The sequence below is a fragment of the Phytophthora ramorum genome (assembly GCF_020800215.1).
Source record: "Phytophthora ramorum isolate Pr-102 chromosome Unknown Phyram_PR-102_s0009, whole genome shotgun sequence".
In the NCBI taxonomy this organism is placed as follows: domain Eukaryota; phylum Oomycota; class Peronosporomycetes; order Peronosporales; family Peronosporaceae; genus Phytophthora; species Phytophthora ramorum.
This window is the reverse complement of record NW_027150655.1, coordinates 1,544,432-1,570,332: the sequence shown is the minus strand read 5'-3', so window position 1 is coordinate 1,570,332 and position 25,901 is coordinate 1,544,432. Positions and strand designations below refer to the sequence as shown.

At 53.2% G+C, this 25,901-nt stretch overlaps 7 protein-coding genes across 7 annotated transcripts; 2 read left to right on the top strand and 5 right to left on the bottom strand.

Moving 5' to 3' along the window:
- Nucleotides 1-9,516: 9,516 nt before the first annotated feature.
- On the top strand, nucleotides 9,517-10,986 carry KRP23_10180 (CDP-diacylglycerol--glycerol-3-phosphate 3-phosphatidyltransferase, mitochondrial; the record flags this gene model as incomplete). Its single annotated transcript, XM_067880600.1, has 1 exon — nucleotides 9,517-10,986. The coding sequence occupies one exon, from the start codon at nucleotides 9,517-9,519 to the stop codon at nucleotides 10,984-10,986; it is 1,470 nt and encodes a 489-aa protein (XP_067742010.1).
- Nucleotides 10,987-11,091: 105 nt separating this feature from the next.
- Nucleotides 11,092-11,941, bottom strand: KRP23_10179 (CTP-dependent diacylglycerol kinase 1; the record flags this gene model as incomplete). Its single annotated transcript, XM_067880599.1, has 2 exons — nucleotides 11,092-11,427; nucleotides 11,504-11,941. The coding sequence occupies 2 exons, from the start codon at nucleotides 11,939-11,941 to the stop codon at nucleotides 11,092-11,094; spliced, it is 774 nt and encodes a 257-aa protein (XP_067742009.1).
- Nucleotides 11,942-12,312: 371 nt separating this feature from the next.
- KRP23_10178 (cAMP-dependent protein kinase catalytic subunit 1) lies at nucleotides 12,313-13,665 on the top strand (the record flags this gene model as incomplete). Its single annotated transcript, XM_067880598.1, has 1 exon — nucleotides 12,313-13,665. One exon carries the CDS (start codon nucleotides 12,313-12,315, stop codon nucleotides 13,663-13,665), a length of 1,353 nt encoding a protein of 450 aa, XP_067742008.1.
- A 353-nt stretch (nucleotides 13,666-14,018) lies between these two features.
- Nucleotides 14,019-15,449, bottom strand: KRP23_10177 (Serine/threonine-protein kinase Sgk1; the record flags this gene model as incomplete). The annotated part of the gene is made up of 2 exons (XM_067880597.1): nucleotides 14,019-14,302; nucleotides 14,645-15,449. The coding sequence occupies 2 exons, from the start codon at nucleotides 15,447-15,449 to the stop codon at nucleotides 14,019-14,021; spliced, it is 1,089 nt and encodes a 362-aa protein (XP_067742007.1).
- A 649-nt stretch (nucleotides 15,450-16,098) lies between these two features.
- KRP23_10176 (uncharacterized protein) lies at nucleotides 16,099-18,722 on the bottom strand (the record flags this gene model as incomplete). The annotated part of the gene is made up of 8 exons (XM_067880595.1): nucleotides 16,099-16,351; nucleotides 16,814-17,450; nucleotides 17,523-17,692; nucleotides 17,763-17,828; nucleotides 17,920-18,120; nucleotides 18,193-18,258; nucleotides 18,320-18,379; nucleotides 18,442-18,722. The coding sequence occupies 8 exons, from the start codon at nucleotides 18,720-18,722 to the stop codon at nucleotides 16,099-16,101; spliced, it is 1,734 nt and encodes a 577-aa protein (XP_067742006.1).
- Nucleotides 18,723-19,152: 430 nt separating this feature from the next.
- KRP23_10175 (uncharacterized protein) lies at nucleotides 19,153-21,751 on the bottom strand (the record flags this gene model as incomplete). Its single annotated transcript, XM_067880594.1, has 4 exons — nucleotides 19,153-19,571; nucleotides 20,352-21,193; nucleotides 21,259-21,324; nucleotides 21,399-21,751. The coding sequence occupies 4 exons, from the start codon at nucleotides 21,749-21,751 to the stop codon at nucleotides 19,153-19,155; spliced, it is 1,680 nt and encodes a 559-aa protein (XP_067742005.1).
- Nucleotides 21,752-22,332: 581 nt separating this feature from the next.
- Nucleotides 22,333-24,869, bottom strand: KRP23_10174 (uncharacterized protein; the record flags this gene model as incomplete). The annotated part of the gene is made up of 5 exons (XM_067880593.1): nucleotides 22,333-22,656; nucleotides 23,344-24,190; nucleotides 24,263-24,328; nucleotides 24,400-24,462; nucleotides 24,529-24,869. The coding sequence occupies 5 exons, from the start codon at nucleotides 24,867-24,869 to the stop codon at nucleotides 22,333-22,335; spliced, it is 1,641 nt and encodes a 546-aa protein (XP_067742004.1).
- Nucleotides 24,870-25,901: the final 1,032 nt, after the last annotated feature.

The window sequence follows — 25,901 nt, the reverse complement described above, 5'->3', positions numbered from 1 at the left end:
CTCAACCTACGCTGCGAATATTCAAACAGTTGCTTCGATGTTGCTGCCTCTGCTCCGACATCCATCAAAGACCAGGAAATAATATCACGTTTTGCCTTATGTATCTACATTGAACATTCAAAAGAATTCCTAGAACTGCGACCTTTTTGTCCTAGTTGCATTCGGGATGGTATGCAGTTCGAGCACGCACGGCCAACAAAGTCGAAGCCTACCGACGTACTTGCGGTATCGTTACTAGAGTACTTGCTATTAAAGGAGGCATCGTAGCATCTAACATACATATATGAAGTCAATATGAGCACTGTAGCAGTGAAATCGAAGGGCCAGCTAGCTCTAAGCCTACAAAACCCAATATCAAAGCTCAGTGTCGTTCACTTCCGCGTCTCGGCGCGCGTTCACCACGACTGGTCAGCGGTGTTCTATGGAACGTATATATTATATCATCTCAAATTCAGTCAATTACTAGTGTTATAGTACTTTCTGGTGTTGGACCAAACCGGGACAGACCTGCCTGGTCTACGTACGGTACGCAGAGGCCTTAGCGCCATAATGTGTTTACCAGTGATCAGCTTGATGCATTTGCTGGTGTTTCGTTCGAGAGTTCTGAGAAGTGCTTTGCCAACTCTTTCTTGTCAACGCTGATAGTACCGTCGATTACGATGGAATGAAATGTAGAGTTGATCCAAACGACATCAGGTCCCCCGCTCCCCGAATATTATCTATAACAACAGGTTAATGGTGCCGTCCCTAAGAGAGTTATTTCCACCGACATCTAAATGTTCCATCCAAAACAGCAAATGGTTTATACCACAAGAGAGGGTAAATATAATCAAAAGTACAAGACCTGAATGAAAAGAAACTGACAGTTCCATCAACCGATTCTCTAGACCCTTGTTGCTTGAGACATGGAATTCATTGTGAAGTTTCATCGAGAAAGCGATGTTGACACCAAAATATAGGGCGTCCGCCAAGTGTTCGAAACCCTTCATTGTCTGGTGGCATCACTTTATAGTTGAAATGCAGGCTGTAGATAGGATACCTACCCCAGTTATGGAGAAATTGTTTTCGTGAATACCTTTGTTCTTGCGTTGGAATGCAGTGACTTAGCTTCGCAGCCCCTCATTGGTAGGATGAAATCAGGTTGCTCGAGGGGGGGCTATTGGTACCCTTTTCATAATGCACGCAGCAATTTTTGGGCTATGCGTTATGCGGAAAAGCCAAAATCTTTTGAACAAACTCGCAGCTCCGTACATAGGGAATTTTGCGAGCAATACATTCGCTGAGCGAAGAGTTAACTTCTCACGCACCCAACGATCGATCGACTTCCAACAGTTCTTTCATTGCTTCATCGCATTGTGTGTTTGTTGTTCGCCATTTCATGCGCGTTCTCATACTCGCTGCCCTCCATTTCCATTGCACAGCTCTCTACTTCCTGCACGTCGCTCTGTGCTCTCTCTGTGACGTTCTCTGTCGATTGAGTGCTATCTGGCACCGTGTGATTCTTGCTTGGTTTGAAATGTGCTATGAATCTCCATACACGCAAACACTACGTGCTAACTTTTAAAATTAAAAATTCGGTGTTGGTTCGATGATAGGACATCGTGTCAGCATATGATACCTTCGTATCCTCTCACAAACACCTATCGTAATACGCTAGAATTTCATACTTGGTCAACTTGAATTTGCGACCCCCCCCCCTTATACGAGAGCGGTCACCGGCATCGGATGGCGGCGCATCCATGTTCTAGTAATTGTGATCTATAGTATCCTATGAATGCGCAGTTTGAACGGGGTCCCGAATGGTATCCCTTCCCGAGGGTTTTGCTATGATTCATTTGATATTGTAGGGATAGCATGGGACGTACCGCATCTCGCACGACTACATCTACTACCAAGGAATAGAAACTCTCGGGAGATCTGAACTCAACCACACTATGCTACATACTATTGGAAGAATATCGTTCAGCGAAACTTACAAATACCGCTGTAGTAACTGGCTGTACTTAAATTAAACTTCAAATTACCTACAGATGCACGGATTACCAAGCAAATAGGGCCATAAGACAATACAGATGTACCGCCATATAAAGAAATCACATCTCATATTGAGTTGTAAGACGATTAGGTAAAATTGCGGATGATAAACTGTTCTTCCAGATTCATTGCAGCAGTTATATACTCCGCAATGACATTATGGCAACTAATATTGCACATCTAGCGCTGGAGTCGGACGTCTCAATTGACGTCGAACCGGAACCTGTTCAACCGGAGGAGGGAAGGCCTGGTACAATAGTTGATTTTGTTCTTGTTCTTGATATTTTGGAGGCCACAGTAATTGATGTTACTCTCTCACAGTAGCCATACGATTTCACAGATTACTGCTCTTCGGCCGTGTTCGAGGTCGCTCAATTGCATCTGGGTTGTTGTAGTAGATGATGATCTATAGCTTAAAGTGTTTTCAGTAGTAGGATGTGATCCCTTGTTTCGATGTTGTCATTATCAGCATTCAACCGACATGGCTCAATACATTTGTGGTGCAGGGAAACTCATATTATGGGTGAACCGCCTATCCTAGCCCTGGTGCGTACATCGCACCTAACCATAGTGCGCGCTAAAGCGAAGGCTCAGAGAGGAGCGACAGAACTCAGCGAGCGCATTTATTGGAGTAGAAGCAGACACACTAAATAGAATCGAGGCTCACTATCCAACCATCACGCGGCATTCCAACATGATACATTCTATGCACACACCATTTCATAGCCGATTGATAGAAGCAAGCAGCTGAAGCCTTCTCCTCGTCAATTAAACATTCCGGGAAAACCTGAAATGTCACACTTGCTGTTGATACCGCCCGCGTATTCGATAAGCTTGTAATATTGTGCGTTTCTTCAAAGTCACGTGCACTATCACCGAGATATTTCATTCTCACGACTGATTGCAGTGCTGTTGCATACATCGCTACGCGAAATATCGATACCAACACTTGAGCTAATCGGTTTGCTTCTTTCGGCGGCGGCTCCCGTGAATTGCAGGTGGGAGCCGGCGTACAAATTGAATGTCTTCATTTTTTTGTAGGAAGTTTCAGGAGTAATCGTCGCGTGCCAGAAGCTTTCCGTTGGATATACCGTTTGATGCTCGCATCAAAAACTTCACATGGGTTATTTGTAGTGGCATATGATCAAGGCGAATGGTAAATGTGCCACCACCAGAAAGGACTAGTCATCCACTGTACGTAAAAGTACGCAGTGAAGCTTTGCAGTCGTGTATCAAATTGCCACGCCATTGATATCCATTTCCACTGGAATGCAAGCTGGTCATTCTATGGCCTTGTGCTCATATGGGCGTATAATACACCAGATTGTCGATGCCGAGAAAATCGTGGAGGAGCAAAAATTATTCCAGCGATGCTTGTTGAAGTCGGACTCTACGCGATGCTCGGCGCTCTTGGTCCAGTTTTGCTTAGGCGTCACCGTGCGGTCGTAGTGCTGTCTGAGAGGAGAAAACGCGAGTGATGGGTCTAATGGTCTGGGGCCAGTCCAGAAATTCATCGTCAGGTTATTATGTACAGAGTGGCGACTTTGCGTACACTGTGCACCTCCGTCTTTTCCGGGAAGATGGCACTCTGTTCGTGCGCCGTTTTATATCTGTTTGGTAATGACCCAAAAAGTGTTTGCCAGTGACCTAATCCTTCGATTTGTGTTTGTTCGTGTCATGTTGTTGTTGTTAGTGTCATAAAACTGTGCATTGGTGTCCAGTAACATGTATGCTGTCGTACCAAACTCGTGTACACCTTGTCGTGCTGCACGCGTGTCCAATAGTTTGTAAACATGAGCCCGTTGGATATGCGTTTTACAGCCAGACGTCGACTATGTGAGTATGATCCTCGTCTAAGCCACGTGCCTTAGAATAACAGAACTGGCGAGGCAATGGCACAACAATAATCTGTGACTCGCATACTGTGAGCTTGAATGTGTATCCGCTTATGCGTTTGATTACCCTTTTGGTTTCTGCCCTTTGATCAAGAATCCGCGAGTCATCCCCACTCAGCTCTTGGAGCATGGCAGGTTGATAGATGATGCACGTGAGCTCATGCTTTGAGCTTCTAGCGATACGACGGAGGATGAAACCGTGTATTTAAAATCGGAGGTCGCAGGCGAAAAATCGGGATCTGAGGCAAGTTTTAGAAACACCCCTCCCTCGTCGAAGAATCACAACTGAACGGTTTTTTGTCAGTCGTTTCCTGTGTGCTTGCTCAGCGGTACATATTTGTACAGAAAGACATGACAGACACAAATCAATGACAGATTAAGTTTATTGAGTGACGTTTCATACAAACATATTGACCAATTAGATAGGTGGAGCATACAACGCACCAAGTCTACTAAAAGTTAAACATGATGTGGGTTGCGCGAAGGACGAAGCAATCGCTCACTTGCGAGTTTGGCGGGCTAAAACATCGTAGTTCATTAATTTGCATATGTGCATGACCATCCGCTCATCCAAAACGAGATGAAGAGAGCGGAGCCCCCAGTTTAGGTCAGGCAGCATGTGCCCACTAGTGAAGAGTTGAGTCACCCTTGGAGTCGATGCCCACGTTGGCAGTGAGGGAAGTGACGGATTCCGCGCAGAGATTGGTGTAGGTCTTGAGAGTGTTCGAAACCCACCGGCCGTGAAATTGAGTCGTCATGGCATCCATGCCTGTCCGATACATGTGTGTTGGACCTCAGGCACGGGAGGAGTACGGGCTGACGTTCTTTGGATCATCACCATTCTGTACAGCGGCCTCCTTGATCCCACTCGACAGGTGTGCCGTTGAAATACACGCCGACCGGCCGGCGCGCCCCAGATATACTGCCGCTGGTATTCCGGGAGGAAGGTCTTGCTTCGACCGTAGAAGAAGAAGAGCACCGAAGACAGGGAAGCCCTCATCGATACAACATTCGAGCTGTTGCATGCCCGCACTGATTGGTTTGGAACCGCAAAGCCTCATGTATACAGATCGTGCATCATACGCCAGTAGGGTTGGTTCCCCCGTTGCATCACGGGCATCCAGGCCCTCAGTTCTAAGCGCAAACCACTGGAACGAGTTTCTGCTGATGGAGACAATTTCTGAGCGCATCAAGAGGAAAAAGACCGCCACACACACGACTCCCAAGAGAGCTTGGGCGAAGGGATCATCGGACTAGAGAGAATGGAAGCAGGTTTCGAGGAGCCGAATGGACACTGGAGCCTTGTGACGCGAAGATGAGTCAAATCGGCATATCCCTTTCAGACGCATGCGAATGTGTGGGTGTGCAACCGGACGGATCCTTCTGGTCGCTGCAAAAACGTGACGAACGTGTTGAAGATTGATGATCCGTGTAGCTGGCCGCCAGTGCCAAATCCGTATTGAAACCCGTGCCGATAAATTTAGAGTGTGTTTCAATGTGGTCCTCGTCGGTGACGCCCGACAGCCATAGCTGAATCCCTCGACGTGATGTCTATACCATCCACTTTTTCATCTCTGTAGAATACTTGGTGAAAGTGGAGTCGGCAACAGAATGCTCGCGGAGATATTGCACCAGAGCACTGACAGTCCGTGGATGTCTATCGTCGGTGATGCCTGCGTCCAACCACGAGTTAGTTATTCGAACAGGGTAGCGTAAGCCGGGTGAGCAGCAATGCGTGAACAAGCGTCTACGCGGGTGTAGTCGACCCCGGCAATATGGGAAGCCGAGAAACGGAGATTGAGATAGCTCTCCCAGTATCCCAGGAGCCTGATAATGGCTTGGGCACGAGTGTTACGTGACGCGAGGCGATTTTGCCAGGCCACCGCCGATGTATTACGATACGGAATTGTATGTCGAGGGGCGACGTTCATCAGCAGCACACTCGAACCACCGCCGACCCCATTCGTGGGTAACGATTGCGCAAGAGAGCAATTCCCGGAAATCAATGTTGAAATCGTTGGCTTCCCCGGTCTTGAAGCGAGCGATTAACTGAAGCTCATAGGCGAAAATCGGTAAGGCAGCGCAATATTGGTCTTCGAATCGAGAGCGCACAGTCCGTGGTCGCATGCGTCCATCTCAACGACGACATCGGACCCCGGGAGACTGTTAAATTACTCGAGGGTGACGCCATTCAGGAGCGCGGGGTGAGGAATCTGCCACCATCAGAGAAGTTCTTGTTTCGTGGCGTCGCATACCGTGACATGTCAAAACCGGTGAAGGTTTATCTGTAGCGGGGCTACACATTCGGTTCACCTCCTACCTTAGTGCAACATGCACTAAGGGATACATTCAGGTGACCACTCCACAGGGTGGTCCACATTCATAGCAAATACATATGACTGGTAGAAAGCAACATCTTTCTACCAATGAGAGTCATTCAATAGATAGGGGTTCTGCCAGCCATCCAATGGCAGAACCTCTCATTAGAAATATCAGTTTTAGGAAGAAACCCCATTTACAATCAATACAGTTATCATTTAGCACCAAAGCTATCGTTCGGTTCCTTTGTCTTAGTTTAAGTATACTTGCGGATACAAGGATACTGAACTTAAGCTAATTACACCTACGCTTCCTCATACACGTGCGCACACGTGTAAGCTTAAGTAGTGGGTCTAAGCAGACCCATTACATTATCTCTCTACGTCTGAGGCGCTGGAGATATGTCCGCGCTGCCCTGATGAATGTTGCGACGTGACGCAGACCTCCCCTGAGGGAGCGATACTTTTTTCCGCAAGAGTCCACTTGATTGGTACGCTGATGATACAAGGTTGCGCGCCTTAGCAATTTTGACAGCTGGCATCGCGACCGTTTCAGCAATGGTGTCGAATTGCAACCCCAGGATCTTTTGATTCGTATTCCACGCCGTGAATGTGTCCTCATTAACGGCCCCACTACCTAGTATAGCAGTCATAGCGTAGCGCAGCGAGCATTCCAAGTCTTCACCATTGAATCCGCCATCAGCAGCGACGTTGTTGTGGTCATCAACGCAGCGACAGCCCAAGAAGACCTTTGGGTTTTGTCTGTTGCCATGTCTGCAGTGAACAAATGATATTGTCCCACAGATAGCTTCATATTCTCCAGGAGAACCAGTCCATCCGAATGGACGTGCAAGCTCAATAATGAGTGTATTTTCGATCTCAATGCGGCCAGTAAAGCAGTGTGCGCTGCGGCTTTGAATACTGACGTTGCGACATGCTCATATTACATCACCTGCCATGGCCTTGATCTCGACGTCACGGTGTTCCCACTTGGTTCATATTATCGCAGGAGCAATCGCATCACAGTGTCGATAGTCAGCCTTTGGAATAGTGTCCAGGTCTGCAAGGTCATTGATCGAGGCATCTTCTGGGAATGATAGATCATGGGCAGTCTTTCCGGCCGTCAGCGGATCACCACCCGCTTTGTCGACAATGCCGAATGGACTGACGAACACTTCAGGCCACATCAAAAGGCGGTCCAAGTCCAATGCGAGGCACCTCCACGTGTCTTGCTCCTTGCGTACGTTTTTGCGCAGTATGTTCACCCTTTCGATTGCAGATCCATGGTTGTCAGATGGATGCGATGAAAGTGGCACGTACTTCGTGAAATCCACGCGCACGCCTTCCGCTGTTATAGATTGCAGTTTCTCTAGCTGCTGACAGTCTTTACACACCTGTGCGATCACGTATGCTTGTTTAGACGGTAGTCTCTTTCCGTCTGACCACGTACAAGTTCCCTTAGAGCCGGTAAAGGCATCTATCCGGTAGATACATTCAGACACCGTACGTTGCAGAGGTGTATTGAGTGAAAACGCTATACCGCTTGAAGATTTCAGGGATGCAGGGTACGATGACGTGGAAAATTGCAGTTCGATTTTCTCCATAGCCTTGTTCAGAGATTGACGCCGAAGTGATTAGAAGCCCGTAGCGCGGTGGACTGTATTTTCAGTTACCCAAGTAGCCCTTGACCAACTTACTACCTCATGCGTTGTGCGAGTTGCGTGTGCGACGAAATCTGTGCATAGCTGCTTGTCTTCTGGCTTTGGGTCCATTTCAACTGCCCTCCGTTGTATAGCCATCTCAGGTGCAGGAGATGGCCTAGGCTGTATTGCCATATCAGGTGCAGCCGGCTGTATGGCCGTCCGAGTCGCCCTTGGTTGTGTGGCCATCATAAGTACGGTTGACTGTAGCCACTTGACGCTCAGCAGTCACTGAGGTCGCAGGTTGGCCGGAGCGTAGTCTTGTCAATCGATTTTCGGTCGCGCCGGGGGCATGAATTAGAGCTTGACTTGTGCTTCAAATTCGGGTTTTCATAGGGTGAATTACATGAAAGCTGCGCTTCACCCCGCGGCGGACACGGAGATTCATTGTCACCAGCAGCATGTGGTCATGTCACATCGCTTCGCCAATTCTGGCCAGTCCGTGTATGCCGTCGAGGGTGTCGTCGTACGAGCGGCAGCTGGCGGTAGCCGTCGGAAGAGTGGCTGACTGGCTGAAGTCGCTCGCGAAGTTGCTGTTCGAATACCCAACCTCCAGCCCTTCTTGCTCGTTCTCCTCGCGGAAGAGGAGGGTCGTCAGTCCTCCCAAGCCCAGTCGGCCGGAGAATAGAGCCATCAGCACCGCCGGGGAAGTCTTGAACCCGATGCACTCCGCTTCACGCAAGCCTAGAAGTAACGGCATGGGAGAGACGGGCGTACCTTCAGACGGAGTGAGCCCCTTGAACATTCGATTCGCTGCCAACACGTGCGCTTGCGGAGGATGATATTGGCCCTTGGTCTTCTTCGCTCGCTCAGGGAAACTGGCGCTTGTCAGTTGGAAGCTCGCCTTGGTCGTTCGTCAGCACGGTCAGCGACTGACGCACGCCAGCGACTTGGCTCCATAGGCTTTCCAGCTCCTGTCGTAGGAGCTGCATCTCGTCTTGGACTCTTGACGATGGTGATGTCACAGACGGCTTGACACGCGCTCGGGCTGGAGGTCTTGCTTCGATGGCATGCCGACGCTGCGAATCAGCATGTTCTTGCCCTTCTTGGCCTTCCCCGTGTCCGCCGGGGCCACCTTGCGCTTCGCCACTCACTTAGACGCATGGATCGGAGGGGGGCCAGTAGTTGAGCGTGCCGGAGTTGATGTCCACGCAGTCCCATCAGCTTAAACGTCGACAACGTCGACGGAAGTAAAAGCGCCTGGCGCTGGTGGGCAGGACTAGTCATGGGAGGCCCTGCCTCGGTTGAGGCGGCTTCGAGGGTCTTGTCAGGTCCTTGGGCGGTCATGACGTCGTGTAGTGTTGTGTAGAGATAGAAAACCTCTTCTTAAACTAGCTTGGCTTTCGTGGCTTGGTCGAAAGCTGAAGTGGGGAACTCGGAGTTATATGTGCACCACATCATTATTTTGTCTATTAAACACCACTTTCCAAACGTACTTAGCGCACTATCACATTAATATTAGGTTCGTCCTGAAATACACAGCTCACTTCATAGTCGTAGCTCCTGATGGCTTCGCTGCGTTCAGCATGTCCGTCCCCAGAGGATGATACCAGCTCTCTATCCAGCTTCATGACGTCGTCCACCCCCCCATCTACTGATTCTTCTTTGGATGTCAGCTACGAGCACCTGTTCCGGTCACTGGCGCAGCATTCGCGGCTCTTCCCGTTGCGCAGTTCCGACGTAAAGCTTCTGGCGACGCCCACAGACTTCTACCAGCAATTGCTGCACAATATCCAGAATGCAGAGACGCGAGTGTCCATCTCCTCGCTGTATCTTGGCACGGGGCAACTGGAGCAGGCGCTGGTGCGAGCTCTGGTCCAGAGACTGCGAGAAAAGCCGCAGCTCCAGGTGCAGCTTGTTCTGGACTATTCGCGCGGCCAACGCGGTGGCATCACAGCCAGTTCCGTGACCATGTTGGCTCCGTTGCTCAAGGAGTTCCCGACAAATGTGGAGTTGTTTCTGTTCCGAGTGCCGCAGCTTTCGGGGCTCAAGGCCAAGCTCCCACCGCCGTTTAACGAGACGCTAGGCGTCTCCCATGCTAAAGTGTACTTGGTGGACGAGACGCTCGTGCTCAGCGGTGCGAACTTGAGCGCCGACTATTTCACCAATCGCCAGGATAGGTATGTGCAGTTGACGGACTGCGGAGCGCTGGCCCAGTTTTACCATCAGTTTGTGGAGTTGGTGACGGGGTTCTCGTACAAAGTGAAGCTAGAATCTCTGAACGGAGAGAGGAACGACTATGAGCTTCTGTCGCCTGTGCTGGCTCACGACTCGGAAGAAGCGAAGGCGGCGATGAGACGCGATCTCGAGAACTTGGTGAACCCTGGTAAGCACAAGGAAGACAAGGCAGATGAACTTATGGATGCGTGGGCATTCCCGACGCTGCAGTTCACGCCAATATTGATGGACCACGATGAACGCGTGCTAAGTAATTTTGTGAAGAATTTGCCGCGTGGCTCGCAGCTGCAGATTGCATCGGGTTACCTGAACTTCCCGCCGTTTTTGAGTGAGCTGCTTGAGAGCTGTGGTGCTGGACTGGACGTGGTTTCTGCAGCTCCTCGTGCCAATGGGTTCTATGACGCCCGCGGTGTCAAAGGTGCTCTTCCCATGGCGTACTCATTGATCGAGCAAGACTTCTTTGAGCGCACTCTCGATCGCGAGTTCCCTACGGTGCTCCGTGAATTTAACCGCCCGGGCTGGACTTTTCACGGGAAGGGCATGTGGTGGAGACCACCATCGCCGCCATTGGCAAACGGTCACAAGGCTGCGTTGGGTCTGCCCCAGCTTACAGTGGTGGGAAGCTCAAACTTCGGGCAGCGATCCTATGGCTGCGACCTCGAGTCGAACTTGGTGGTGTTCACGCGCAACCCAGAATTGCGGCGCCGACTGCAGGACGAGTACGATGCTCTCGCTCGCGACACAGAGGTGGTGACTGAGCAGCTCTGGCGACGACCCGAGCGCATGCTGCACGGATTTTTCAGTTGGAAGGACGGCCACTGGATCCGACCCGTGTCCAAGTTCATTGCCGCGTACCTCTAAGCTTCGACTAAAGGCGTGGATTAAGCCGCCGGAGTCTACAACTTTCATTAGAATAGACCTCTATGTCTTTGTTGTGCATTGTTCAATGTACATTTGCCTGAATGTCTAAAGCAGGCGCCCAACGGTGAGCTGCAGGAAAGCACCGGACAGCAGCGGCAAGGTCAGATTGTCGTCCCAACCGCCGATGTCCAGCAATTCCGCAGCAGCACCACCAACTCCCGCCGCCAGCGAGATCGTCCCCGCCACCTCATCGTCTACTCCTTCCAAATAGAAGTCCTGCTCCAGCATCAACACCATGAACGTGGTCATCACAGTGATACAAAAGCAGCCAACGGATCCTTCCAGCGACTTGTTGCCGCCCAACCTCCCCACCAACGCCACCAGCTTGTGCCGCCCGTACAACGTCCCAAACAGCGCCGCCGCTGGGTCTCCCACTGACAACTGGCATCAGAACGCACGCACAGAAACATCAGAACCCATAGTAACTCCCATTCCACCACCAAATCCATCCACCCACGTGCAGAATAGCGAGTCGTGCGACTCGAGGTGGGAACATCGCGAGCGAGAAGCCCGAGCCCAGCAAAAAGTAGTAGGCCCCGGGCAGTGCAGCTCTCGATACCTCGTGCTGTCGCAGAATACTCTGGAAGCACTTGACATAGGCGGCATTGACCGCGTCGTTCTCACCCCGCAACTTGTGTAGCCCGTAGAACAGCAGCGCAAAGAACAGCAGCACGCTGGCGCCTGCCGCCCGCCCAAAAAAGCCCGAGGCAGTGTAGATCATGGCACCCGTACCCACATGCTGCAGCTTGCGCTGTATATGCAGATCCCCGCGTTGCGCCGCGCCATCCTGCGCAGCATCCAGCGGCCGAGCCGATATGAGGTACTGGAACAGCAGAATCGCCGCCACGCACGCGGCGCAGGCTCCCAAGGATATGCCGCTTTCCAGATCGTCCATTTCTGTTGCGACCAGCACTATTATAGCAATCGGCGGCGTCGAGGTGTCGTCAATTTCCAGCGCAGTATCCACCGCCGCCCCAATGTGCACCTATCGTTAGGTGTCGACACTTGGACTCGGTCGATGACTGACTCGCACTATCCATCAGAGAACAGCAATTGGATTCTCACACGTCACAGATGTGTCCTTATTCCTGCGACGTGTGAAAAAGTTGCTATTCGCGACTTGCAGTCGCTTGAAGCTTGCTGCCCAAATATACACAAGGCATTGTTCCCTGCGAGAGCTTGGTGGAACAGCGTGCGCAGATCAGACGACCCAATCGCCCAGAGCCAAGACGCGTCCTCGGTTTCCACTGCTGCACCTGAGTTGGAATGAGTTGCCAAGTGGCCGAGTACCCCGCATCCTGCACTCCGGCGGTTATGATTGACCCGGCGGTCAAGCCGACAGAAACGGTGAGCAACAGTCGAGAGAACGCAGCATCGATGCAGTGCAATGGCGACGACGAGCTGGAGACGCTCGCGGCCGAGGACTTTGAGGTCATCCGCGTGCTCGGCGTCGGCACCTACGGCGTCGTCAAGTTGGCCAAGCACAAGCCCTCGGGCACGAGCGTGGCGCTCAAGGTGCTGTCCAAGGAGCACGTGGTCACGACCAGGCAGGAGAAGCACATCCTAAGGGAACGAGCGGTGCATCTGCAGCTGCAGCATCCGCTCGTTGCAAGGCTGTATGGCACGTTCCAGGACAATGACTGTCTCTACTTGGTGCTCGAGTACCTCCCCGGTGGAGAACTCTGGAGCCTCGTGTACTCCCATGCTGAAGAAGAAGGAAATATTGTTCAGGACCCACCGCAACTAAAGACGCAGGTATCCCAGAAGGACGACAGCGACGAGCTCCGTCCTGCCACGCGTGTTAGTGCAGTGAAGCCGATCATGAACGAGTCGCTGCTGCCTATTCAGACACGGAAGCTGGACGCTGCGGGGCTGGCTATCCTGCGAAGTCGATTTGGAGGACTAAAGGAAGAGAACGCGGTGTTTTACCTGGGCTGCATCTTGAGCGCCCTCGAGTATTTGCATGATCAGGGGCTGCTGTATCGCGACCTGAAGCTGGAGAACCTGGTGCTGGACAAAGTAGGGTACCTCAAAATCCTGGACTTTGGCTTCACTAAGCCAGACGCACAGCGTGCAGAAGATGGCAATGACGACGGCGAGAAGACGCAGAGCGCTCGTAATCTCACACTGTGCGGCAGCATGGACTACATGGCCCCAGAGGTGCTTCTTCGCCAGTCCCACGACCACCGCGTGGACGTGTGGTCGTTCGGCATCATCATGTACGAAATGCTACTAGGTAAGACGCCATTCTACCACGAGAACCCGCGCGAGCTCGGACGCAGAATCACAACAGAGAACGTCGAGTTCCCGAACGATTTCGAAGAGGAGTGTCCGCTAGCCTGCGACCTCATCAATCAGCTTTTAGTGAAGAACCCGGATGACCGGCCGTCCTCAATGCACAAGATCAAGACGCACAGTTTTTTCTCGCGAGTGTTCACAAGTCCTGAGGACTGGCAACGATTGCTTCGTCGAGAATGCAATCCGCCATTCATGCCGAAGCTCAGTGGGCCATTCGACACGTCTTTCTTCCAGACCATCGATGACGACTACCAAGAGGAGCTGGAGGCTGATGTGGAGCCTTACTTCGAGGACGGCTCCAACATCTTCAGCGACTTCTAACTCTACCACTTCATCTCTGTTTTCACGTGTACAACCGACGAACGAGCAACGCCACCAGTCCAACACTTGCTGAAAGCGCTGTCTACGTACCCCGAACAAGTCGTCTCCCCACTAATTTATCTGGTTAACGTGCTACCAGCGATAGATAGATCATTTTGATAGATAGGACCTACAATACAAAGCAATCAACGCTGAAATCGCATTCGTTATTGGTGTCTTCCGCTCGAGCTGTCGTCTGTCCTCCTTGTTGCGCTATGTACGCTTGAATTGCTTCGCTGGTGGCGAGATAAATACACTTGACTCTCTAACTTCTCCATATACATGTACGTCTGCTCGAACGAGCAGTCTGGGTCTCAGTACCCGAAGTCTGAGTCGGCGTCGCTGCCGTAACTTTGCTCCTCATCGTCCTGAACACGGACGAAGAGGCTTGTGTCGAACGGGCCGTCCAGTCTGGGTACGAACGGGGCCACCACTTGGCGAGACTCGAGTTGCTGCCAGCCTAGTGTCGACGGGAAGAAGCTGCGGAAGAACATGCTCTTCCGCACCTCTGCGAAAGACGCGAATCGCAGCGCAGGGTCTTTCTCAAGCAGCTTGCGGATGAGGACGCACACATTGGAGTGCCGCGGCTCGTAGTCGTCTGGAAACACCACAGGCTCCGAAATGATGCGGCGGCCTTGCTCGCGGTGGTTGGCATGGTAAAACGGCGTGGATCCGAATAACATCTCGTACAGAAGAATGCCAAAGGACCACAAGTCCACGCGTTGATCGTACGGCTTGTGCTGCAGAATCTCGGGTGCCATGTACTCTGCACTTCCGCACATCGTAGAGCTGCGCTCAGACGTCCGGGTGGCGTCGGGTTTGGATAGTCCAAAGTCTACGAGCTTCGGGTACCCATCTGCATCTAGGACGAGATTCTCCAGCTTCAGGTCACGATACAAGATGCCGCGGTTGTGCAAGTACTCGAGCGCTGAGACCATACCCGCCCCGTAAAACGCCACGTAGCGTTCGTGCAGCCCTCCATACGAACTCCGCAGCTTCTGCTTGGCCAAGAAGTTTTCGAGCGTCAAGCTGTTGCGACTCAAGGCGATACTCGCTCCCCGTCTCTGTCTGCTTTGTTCGTCGTCCGATTCCGAGTCGGTGGTCACCGAGTCCGAGGCCTCGGGTTCCTGCTCGACCTCATTCCTCTCCGACTTCCTTTCTTCTTCCGTGTCCGAGTCGTCCTCCTCCAAATGCCCGTCGTCGTGCGTGTACACCAAGCTGTAGATCTCTCCTCCGGGGCAAAACTCCAGCACGAAGTACAGTGCGTCTTTGTCCTGGAAAGTGGCGTAGAGCTTGGACACGAACGGATGCAGCAGCCCCAAGTGCACACTTTGCTCCCTCATAATGTTCTTCTCCTGCTTCAGTTCATGCACCAAGTGGCGTGCAAGCACCTTGACGGCCACCGTCGCGCCCGTGTCCAAATGTCGCGCTAAATGCACCGTCCCGAAGGTACCTCGGCCCAGCACGTCCAGCAGCTCAAACTCGTGAATGTCAGTGGCTTGCTCCAGCTCCGACTCAAAAGTGGCCATTGCAACGGACGAGCGGCGGTGGCTCTTGACCCTCACGGCCGACAAGTAGCTGGTGGCGCTGCTGAAGCGCTTAGCGGCGTCGTGCGCCGAGCTCTTGCGCCAGTTGGAGGCCGAGAAGCGCTGCTGCGGCTGCTTGGTGACTAATGCGCGAATCTCGCGCATCTTGCGCCACATGGGCGCCATCGACGGCGTCTCCAGCGACTGGAAGACACGCATGCTGCGTGACAGGAACGACGAGTAATGGCAAGTGTGCCTGCTGACAGCAATGGAATACGCAAATTACATATATAACCGTGGGACTGCACTGTTCCATGCACGTTCTGAACGTCATTGACCTGCTTTTTGTAAGATAGGGACCGTTAAAGTGTCGCGTCGCTGCACACGAGACCTTTACCAAATCATAATTTTTCACATGACCATAGGGTGTAGCCATCTCATTAGCTTGATGCTTGTGCCTGCCGCATGGTGTCCGCTGCCCTTATACCTTGGTATCCGCATGGAGCGAGAGAGCTCTGCACCGGTCGTGGATTGAGTCGAGTCAGTGGAAGGTCGACGTGAGCGGATTTATAGCTGAAAAACGAACGCTAAGCCAACGTCACGTGGCAATGGACAACTCTAAAGTGTCAACGGTTCCGGACGCTTCCTGCACTGCACCCAGGCGCCAGTGCACCAGTGCAGCATCCAGCCTTTGGCACCGCTGCTGACTTCGTTGCAGGTCGACACACCACTGGATATGAAGTGGAGACTTTCAGCGTTGGAGTGACGAGCCGGGCAGGTCTGAACCGGTGGATCGGACACGACATTCAAAACCGAGTGGTGCATTTCATTAGGCATTTCCCTGGATCAATAGATAGCGAGCTCGCAATTATATCATCGGCATGTCCCGGTACGCGGACGCGATATTTCTCAGTTGGTAGTGCAGCGCGACGGCCGAAGGACGACTCGCCGGGTCGAACGCGACGCATCGCAGAATGACCTCGCGGATCTCCGGCGGACAGTCGTCCTCGATCGTCGGTTTGATGGCGTCCGAGCTCACCAATATCGCGATTTTGGCGTCCGTGAGAGCGTCCGCGTCGGGCAGGTTGCTGTTGTACGGGTGGCCGCATGTGTCCATCTCGCTGAGCACGATCCCGAACGAGAAAATATCGGCTTTTTCGGAATATCGCTCGCCTTGTAGCACCTCCGGTGCGATCCAGGCGGTGGTGCCCATGCCGCCGGTCATTGTAGACTCGTCGGACCTCTCTCGCGAGATACCAAAGTCGCTTAACTTGGCCTCCCACTCGTGATTCAGGAGGACATTGCGGGACTTGATGTCGCGGTGGATAATTGTCGGGTCGAACGAGTGAAGGTACACGAGCGCTTCCGCCATGTCCAAAGCGATGCTGACCTTGTTTCGCGGTTGCGAGTCGTCGCCCAGCCACGAGAAGGTCCGGCGGTAGTTTTTTTCACGGCGTTTCTGTCTCACTAGCGTGGTCAAGTCGCCTCGAGGCATGTACTCCAAGATGAGAGACAAATCCATGAGGTTGGTCCACGCTAAGCCGATGAAGCGCACAATCTTCGGGTGGTCCATGCGGGCGTACAGCCGAATTTCGTCCATGAATCGTCGCAACAGGTCCTTGGACATAGCCTTCGGTAGAATCTGCTTGACGACCACGAGTTGGCTGTACAGACCAGCGAGGTAGACGACGCCGAAGCCGCCACTGGCAAGTTCCCTCTCAATAATGATGTCGGCAATGGGCAGACGGAAGGGAATCAAGTCTTCATCATTCCGTACGTCGTTGCTGAGGTAGCCACTGTCAGTTGATGAAGGAGGCAGTGATAGGGTCTGCGATGCGGAGCCTGTGGCACCGGTAACGCCATTGTATGAGTCTTTGTCTGCATCCAGAGCCAGGAAGCCGTCTGCTGGTGACTGCCTTTGCTGCTGTCTCTGCTTGCGCCGACGATAAATGATGAACCCCACTACAGCGAGCACGACGACGACGACAGCTGCAGCAATACCACCGTATAGCCCTGCGTTGGAGCTCGATCCTTCCTGGTTGATCGTAATGACGGTAGTCGTCCCCGATCCTGTGCCTTGGCTTGTACTATCAGTGCTCGTAGCGCTGCTGCTAGTACCAGAGCCAGTGGTTGATGTGGTAGAGCTTTTGCTGGAGCTAGTTTCATCTGCCGCAGAATCCTCGCTGCTGCTCGTGGGGTACAGGCTAGAAAACGACACATCTGTAAAGTCACGCAGTCAGGGTCAGATCACTAGCACTAAGTTGGAGATGGTGTGTGAATTGCAAGTCTCACCACTCAGCACACACGCCAAGATGCTGTCCGAGATGTCTGTGACCGTGCCGGACACGCCAGAGCAGCCGTCCGAATCCAAACTGACTGTCATGCTCAGCTGAGCGCTCTGGAGCACCTCGACATCTGACTCGCGAACGATGAAGTTCGTTACAGTCGTTCCTCCCAGAGTCCTAAGAGTGATAACAAGCGACTTGTTAGAGCTGAAAGTCATTGTGGGCTAGAGTCAACTGCAAAGCGTACATCGTCTTCAAGCTGGAAGGGAAGGCCACGCCCACGATCTCTGTAATTCGACAGTCGCTGCACTCTCTGTAGTGGAAAAGGCAAAGTGGACAACAAGAACAAGCAGACGTCAGTGTAAAAATCTCCCTGGGTGTATACACCACGACCAACAACTCACAGGTCCTGCAGACTGTCGGGAAACACTGCGCCTTCCAGCGTCGTAAGCTGCTGGTTCCCGTTAAGGTACAGATTCTGCAAGGATGACGAGAAGCGAAACTTGGCCAGCGAGTCGATCGAGTTCTTGCGCAGATAGAGCTTCTGCAGATTTTCAGGGAAATCCGACGCGCTCGTTGAAGTGATCGCGTTGAGATCCAGCGTCCTGTCATCGCACACCCAATGCCATCAGCATACCAACGTAACCTCCAAACCTATAGATCACGAGATCACGTACAGCATCTGCACACTCGACGGGAACTCCAGCCCATCCAACGACGTCAACTGGTTGCTCGTGATGTCCCTGCATCCAGTCACTGTCAGATCCTGACAACACCTTAACACTCGACATGTCGACCACCTACACTTCCGTCACGGACGTCCCTACGGCTTTGAACGTTTGGATCTTGTTATTCCACAGCCACCTGCACAGTATCGGATATGTCACCACCTCTCTCCTCGATATCTCCTCACAGACTCAACGTACAAGCTCGCGACTGCCGGGTAGCTCTCGACGACTGCGATGTTGACGTAGCTGGCGTTGATCCTGTACTCGCCCGGGTTCTCCGACGAAGTTGCGTCGATCGTAACTTCGTCACAGTCCGCGTCCTTGACCAGGACAGCGACGTCGTCCGCTCCACTCGCTGCCGCGGCCAATGTGATCTCGGACGGAGGAGCGATACCTGACTCCGGACATGTCGTCGCCGCCTGCAGCCCTCGAGGCAGCGAAGACAGCGCGCAAGTGGCCGCCACGATCCACGGCCTCATAACGCGAACCCGTTACTGGTAGGGGGCGTTTTGTCAGTAGGGGAATTATAGGAGACTGGTTGGACGCCTGTAGAAGAACGTGAGGAGTGCTGATACCAACTGGGCGTGAGTGCAGTCACGATGGGGGGCGAAAGTGAAGTGACTGGAGGGACATCCCACGCGTACGAACAGCCGGATGTCAGATGCTGCGATACACTGTACGTGTAGAGTCTGCATGCATTTCATAGAGTTCACGATTCATAGCCTATGAATCATCGTTGTTGGACGGACGCCAAGTACGTCAGCAACTCCACTTCAACTTGCCTTTTACGACCGCCTGAACGTGGAATCTACGTCTGACTAGTTCACGTTGAGCCTCTCGCTTCAATAAGGTAGTTTGGATTTCTCACTTGTTACAACTGCGGCTACGATCACTACGCTTCTCCATTCATCACACATAATATTGCTGCCCATGATCCTGCCGCTCGTTGGAGAGAATCGCGATGTCATCGTCGTCCATCAAGTGCACCAGGTGTGGCTCGGATTGCTTTCGACGCTCGGACTGGACGGGACTTCGGCGTGGCGCTCTGCTATTGCCTCCTCGGGGAGCGGACATCGCTCTGCTTCCCAGTCGACCCGTGGTCGCTAGGTCGTCCAGTGCCAGCTCGAGGTTACGCAGCTCGAAGTGAAGCTGAATCGCCGACGGTCGGTTCTCCGGGTCCGAATCAAGGCACTTGTCGATCAGATCCCGCACGCTGTTCGGGCAGTCCGGACTTATTGACGGTCGCAAGGAGCCTGCGCTCACCAGCACGGCGATACGAGCGTTGGTGTGCTTGATGCTACCGCCTCGGTTGTCGTCGTTCGGGATGCCTTCGGAGTACGGTCGCCTACAAGTGTCGAGCTCGGTCATGATGACACCGAACGAGTACACGTCCGCTTTCTCGGAATACCTTTCACCCCGCAGCACTTCAGGGGCAATCCACGAAATTGTACCGATCTCAGCCGTCATCGTTTGATCCTCCGTGAGCTCGCGACTGACACCGAAGTCTGTCAATTTTGCCTCCCACGCTTCACTAAGCAGCACGTTGTTGGGCTTGAGGTCTCGATGAATCATTGGGCTCTCGAAAGAGTGCAAGTAAACCAAAGCCTCGGCAACGTCGAGTGCAATGAGCGACTTGCACCTGAGGCCTCCCCTCTCGGATTTCGTCGAGCGGAACCAACCGAACGAGTCACGGGCCAACGGATCTCGACTCTCACGCTTCAGTTGCTTCTGCAGTAGAGTAGCGAGGTCCCCATTCGGCATGTACTCGAGCACGGCAGACAGGTCCATGAGGGAGCTGAAGGTGAAGCCGATGAACGTCACGATCTTCGGGTGGTCGAGCGAAGCACACGTCCGGATTTCGTCCATAAAGTCGTTGAGCATCCGCGGATCGCGAATTCGCTCTGGCAGTAGCTGCTTGGTGACCACCGCCTTGTCGCGGAAGGAGGCCTTGTACACGGCACCGTATCCACCCTTCGCTATCAGCTTCCCACGCACCACCTCCTCGTGCATTAAACGGAAGTGTCGCATATCCTGGTCCGTGCGGATGTCATTGTCCAGGTGTCTGGCCGAAATCACTCGTCCGGAGCGAGTGGAAGTGTTGTAAGTACTTGTCATCCCCCGACGCTTGCTGCTCACAACGGTGTCGTCCAGTCCTGACTCCATTTCCGTCTCCATCATTCCAGTGTTTAATGTCCGGTCGAAGAAGGTATGAGCCGTGGGGTTCTTGGTAGTGACGATCTCAGCGACTGAGTATAAACCGGAGCTTCTGTCGGCCGTGTAGTCTTTGAACTTCTCGTTTGAGCGGCGATGGCTGAAAACAAGATAGCCTACAGCACCGCCGATGAGCACCAGCAGCAGTGCTGCACCTGAAATCATTGCGACGAGCATCCAGCCCGTCGAAGCAGGTTCTGGTGAGGCGGTCTCGATAGGCTCAGTACCATTTGGTGGCAGTCCGGGGGACCCCGCAGAGCCACTCCCGGTAGCTGAGATGACATACTTGCTGTTGTAGATGGCGTCGGGTAGAACGCAAATGCTCGTAGACTGCACCTCCTCCTTCGTAGCACTCGAATCGCTGCAACTCGTGGCCGAGACTGTCAGCTTTAGCCAGCCGATCCCTGTGATGAGTGGCACGGACGACTTGGCCACCTCAAACGAGTCTACTGTGCTGCTTGTGAGGTCGAGAGACGTGAGCGAGCCGGAAGATGGCAAAGTCACGCCCGAGATTTTCTCGATATCGCAGTCCTGGCACGTAAAAACCTGCAGGCTCGAGGGCATTTCCCACTTGGAGATGTCGTGAATCGTGTTCCCGCTGGCGTCGAGCGCTACCAGCGTGTCACTAAAAGTAAAGCTAGTGAGAACCATGATTCCGTTCTTCTTCAGGGACAGAGTGGTGACGGTATCTGGGACTTCACCGTCATCGAGGCCGAGAATGGAGTTACCGTCCAAAACCCTGAGAAGCACACACGCAAAATCAGCAAACGTATCACAGCCTAAGCAGACAAGCAGCATACGTACAGCCTGTTCACACTGCTCGGAATCGACAGGGCATCCAAACTACTAAGGCCGTTCGAAGACAAACCACTGTTTGAATGCAGGTCCACCAAGAGAAACGATTAGCGTGATACCACGAACAGCAAACGTAGAATCCCACGTACAGCGTCTTGACGGTGGCATCGGTGTCTTCATAGATAGTGGTGACTTGATTTCCTGTCAGCACGACGGTGGTCACGTCTGGGAAGCTCGCGACCGATTCAATCCCCAAATTACTGGCATCGATCGTAGTCGTTCCGTTGCTTGACGTGGAGCTGATCTTGACGACGGTGCAATTCTGGTACACCACATCGGCGTTTGACGCAACATCATCGTTTCTCCGCAACGTGGCGAGCGTCGGTGCCGGCTTCTCGCATGCATTCGTGTGGAAAACCCGCGCAGCACTCGAACTGACCAACGCCGATGAAAATACCCACAGCGCCGCAAGTCCATTTTTCCCCAAGCGTGACCGTCTCATTGGCACGTCCCGGTCTCCTCCTGCCCGGGCGACGTCGAGACCTCTAGCGAAAACGCACGTTCGAATAGCAAACTGATCAACTGTCGGCCCCACACCCTGCTCGGTTTTTGATGCACAGTCCACTGCCCATCTGAAAACGCGCTCCTAGGCAGGTCCATAGGATTTGCGGAGTGTTACATCGAGCTTCGAGTCCGACACTTTCAACGGTGAAACGCCGATAGAAATGCTTTACGACACCAGGCGGAGGCATGCAACGCTCGAGTTTTCCAGCCGCATGTGGAGACCGACGCAACTTCCGGTTGCTCGAAACGGGCTTGGTATTTGCACGTAGCTAGCCAGCTGATTAATCTAGCCTAGCCCGGCCGTTCGGATGTTTATCAGGGCGTGATAGTCCGCCGTGTTTGCGAAACCGTAACCTTGACAAGAAATCTACCATGTATCATGCACGAAGGAGGGAAGCTGTAGGTGAACGCAAAATCCTATTAAATATACTTCAAAGGCACATCGCGACGCACACACTTGAGGCTAATCTAGCAGCCTCTCTTACAGTCTTCAAGCTCGGTTTCTTGCTCCGGCACCACTTACGACGACACCGAAGGGCGGAACGGACGGTGGCCTGACTGACTCGCCCCCAAGCTCGCCTTCGACTGTGTCCGCGTCATGCGTCTCGCTGACGCGAGCAGTTCTTCCTCTCCGAGCTCCAAGTTCCGCAGTTCGTAATGAATTTGCAAAGCTGACGGACGATCCTCCGGATCAAACGCCAAGCACATGTCCACCAAATTTCGCACACTGCGCGGACAGTCTGCGTGCACCTCGGGCCTCAGAGTACCGGCGCTAACCAGCACAGCGATGCGAGTGTTCGACGTCTTGTTGTTTCCGCCCCGGTTGCTTTCGCCCGGAACACCCTGCGAGTACGGTCGGCGACAAGTGTCCAGCTCCGTCAAAATCACGCCGAAGGAGTACACGTCTGCCTTTTCAGAGTAGTGCTCACCACGCAACACCTCAGGAGCGATCCACGAGACCGTGCCGATCTCCGCCGTCATGGTCTGGTCTTCGTCAAGCTCCCGACTGATGCCAAAGTCCGTCAGCTTTGCCTCCCACGTGTCGCTCAGCAGCACATTCTTCGGCTTGAGGTCACGGTGGATAATCGGACTCTCAAACGAGTGCAAGTACACCAAGGCCTCCGCGATATCGAGCGCCATCAGAGATTTGCACTTCATGTTGTCGGCGTTACCAACCGAGTGGAACCAACTGTAGCCGTCGCGAGCAAATTCGTCGCGAGCTTCACGCTGTTGCTGCTTTTGTAGCAGAGTGCTCAGGTCTCCCCGCGGCATGTACTCCATGACCATATTGATGTCGAGCAAACTGCTCCAGGTCACGCCGATGAAGTGCACAATCTTGGGGTGGTCCAGCGTTGAGCAGATGCGGATCTCCTCCATGAAGCTGATCAACCACCGCTTGTCACGCGCGCGCTCCGGCAGCAGCTGCTTCGTCACCACCTTCTCGTTCTGGAACGTAGCTAGGTAAACCGCACCGTAGCCGCCCTTGGCAAGCAGTTTACCGCGCACGACTTCCTCCTGCAGCAGCCTAACCTGCAGGATGTCATCGTCTGTCCGAATATCGTTCATGACGTAGGCGGCAGTCGACTCGCTTAGAAGCCCCTCGGGTACTGAGTCCGTCCGACCAGTGCGTGACATGCCAGTCAAGTGGCTGGGCATATACTTGGTTGCCTTCGACGATGACGAGGCATCAGGGTCAAATGCCAGGTTCTCAGCTTCCTTCAGCTCTTCGTCCCGAGCCTTTTGTCGACGACGATAGATCACGAAAACCACACCACCGAGGATGCAGGCGAGGAGCGCTCCAAGACAGATCATGGCCAGCATCATCCAGTTGCTGAGACCACCTCCGCCGCCGCCACCACCTTCTGCGCCAGCAGGGTTGCCTCCACTTTGGTCGGTGCTAGAATCTGATCCACCCACCAGGTACTTCGCATCGAAATAGTCGTCAGAGAGCACGCAGAGGTTCATCGAGCGGGCAACTTGCAACTTGGCATGGCTGTCACTACAATTTTTCCCGACTGTGGTAACCACGAGGTCGTCCACAGCTTCAAGCACGGAAACACTGGAGTTGGCAACCTCAAACGACTCCACATTGCTGCCGGTGAGGTCGAACGTCGACAGCGACATGACTGCTGGGAAGACCACGCCAGCAATGGATTTGATTCCGCAGTCCTGGCACCTGAAAGATTGTAAACTATCGGGCATTTCCCAGCTCGAGAGCTGCGGGATCGAGTTGTCGCTCAGATCAACGTACTGAGCTTGGTTGCTCACGACAAAGCTCTGGAGGGAAGTGATGCTGTTGTTTCGGATCGAGACCGACGTCACAGTGTCTGGGATGTCGCCTTCAGCCAACGATGTGAGTTGATTGTCATCCAAATTCCTGCGTGTATGCAAAGCCCCAAAATGTTAGATCCTTTCAAATTTGACAGGAGCACGACAAACACAGCCTTACAGGACGACGACGCTGCCGGGGATCGAGATGTTGTTCATGTTTTTAATGCCATTGTCGGATATGTCCCTGTACGAGAATCACAAACCCAGTAAATAAATGCCGTCACAACATCCCTTATGCAGGACGCGGTCACGTACAGCGTAGAAATGGAGGTGCCGTCCGATTCCCCGATAATAGCGACGTTGTTTCCCGATAGATCCCTGTTCACGAATAAAATCATTAGTCCCATGTCGAACGGCAGCAGCTCCAGCACCGATAGGACTTACAAAGATTCGACCTCGGGGAAGCTCTCGACGATTCCGATTTTCTGCCCGGAGACGTCCATCGACTTGGTTCCGTCGCTCTGCGTGTCCGCGCGGATGGTCAAAATTGCGCAGTCCTTGTAGATCACGTACGCGGCGCTCGCTGACGACGCGCTCTGAGTCAAAGTGATTTGCGTTGGCGGAGACGCGAGACATTCCTGACGCTGCGTCTTGAGCGCCGCTAGACTCCCCGACCCACTTGAGCTGCTGTCCGATCCCGACGACGTGGAAGAATCCGACACCACCGCGTCGATCGACGTCGTCATGACCTGAATCGCCGCTAGAATCGCGAGCATGCAACGCATTCTCAAGGTCTCCGATCAAACCGAAGGGGTCCGTTAACGTGCACCTGATCGAGCAGCTCCTCTCACTCCCTTGAGCTTTTCACGCTCCGAACTGCGTTGCAGCTGGCCAGAAGTTAAAGTCGTCCCCCCGCCAGCAGCTTCTCGGTGAAGCGAGAGCGGTTGTGCGCTGCAAAAGACTGGAGCGCGGGCGAACTGTGCAAAGCGGCCGGGGATAGTCGAGTCCGCCGTAGCAGCTGGGAGTGCTCCAAGTCTATCAAAAACTCGCTCCGGCAGCGTAGAAGACCGAGCTCCCCATCCGATTAGACTTCCTCCTCGACGTTTATGCGCGCTCGGGAGATGCAGAGACACTACAGAAACTGGCACAACGCGGCTCCAATTCATGAAGGTGCTGCGGATCGTCGATGCTTTTGGGATCGCCTCCTAAAAGCTCGACGATGCAGCACAGTGTAATGTGCTGCCCAAAGCACCAGAGTCGATATTCATCCATACCCTGGCGTGCGGACTCCAGTAACTTAAATCTCCATACCTTCGGGAAGAGGTGGGGCTCTTTTCATCGTCGGTGTCGACAACAATTCGTGGCTTCGCGGCACACTTCAGGAACGTGTGCAATGCATCAGTCCGTTTCATCTGGCCCTGGTTCTAAGGACACCTGTTGCCACTTCAATCAAAAAGGCAACACGTGTGTTGTTTCATTCGGATGCGCATTACCGTACATTTACAGTCTCTCATGATCTCGACGCTCAAGGTGCACGTTATATTCCTCCGTGCCATACTTGCAAGATATGTTGGGACGGCGGCTGTGGATTTCTCGACGCACGTATGACAAGGCACGCCCGCGCGAACGAAATCACCCACCGGCTGGGCGTTGAGCGTCAAAGTTGCTGCTCGCATTCCAACGCTGAACCAGAGCGCAATGTCTTCGGACCTACCGTTAGCACCCCTCCCCCCCCAACTGTGAATCATGACAGAATCCATGACCCTTACTGTTGATGCTTGGCTTCGATTCAGACTGCAAAGTCCTGTACAGGACGA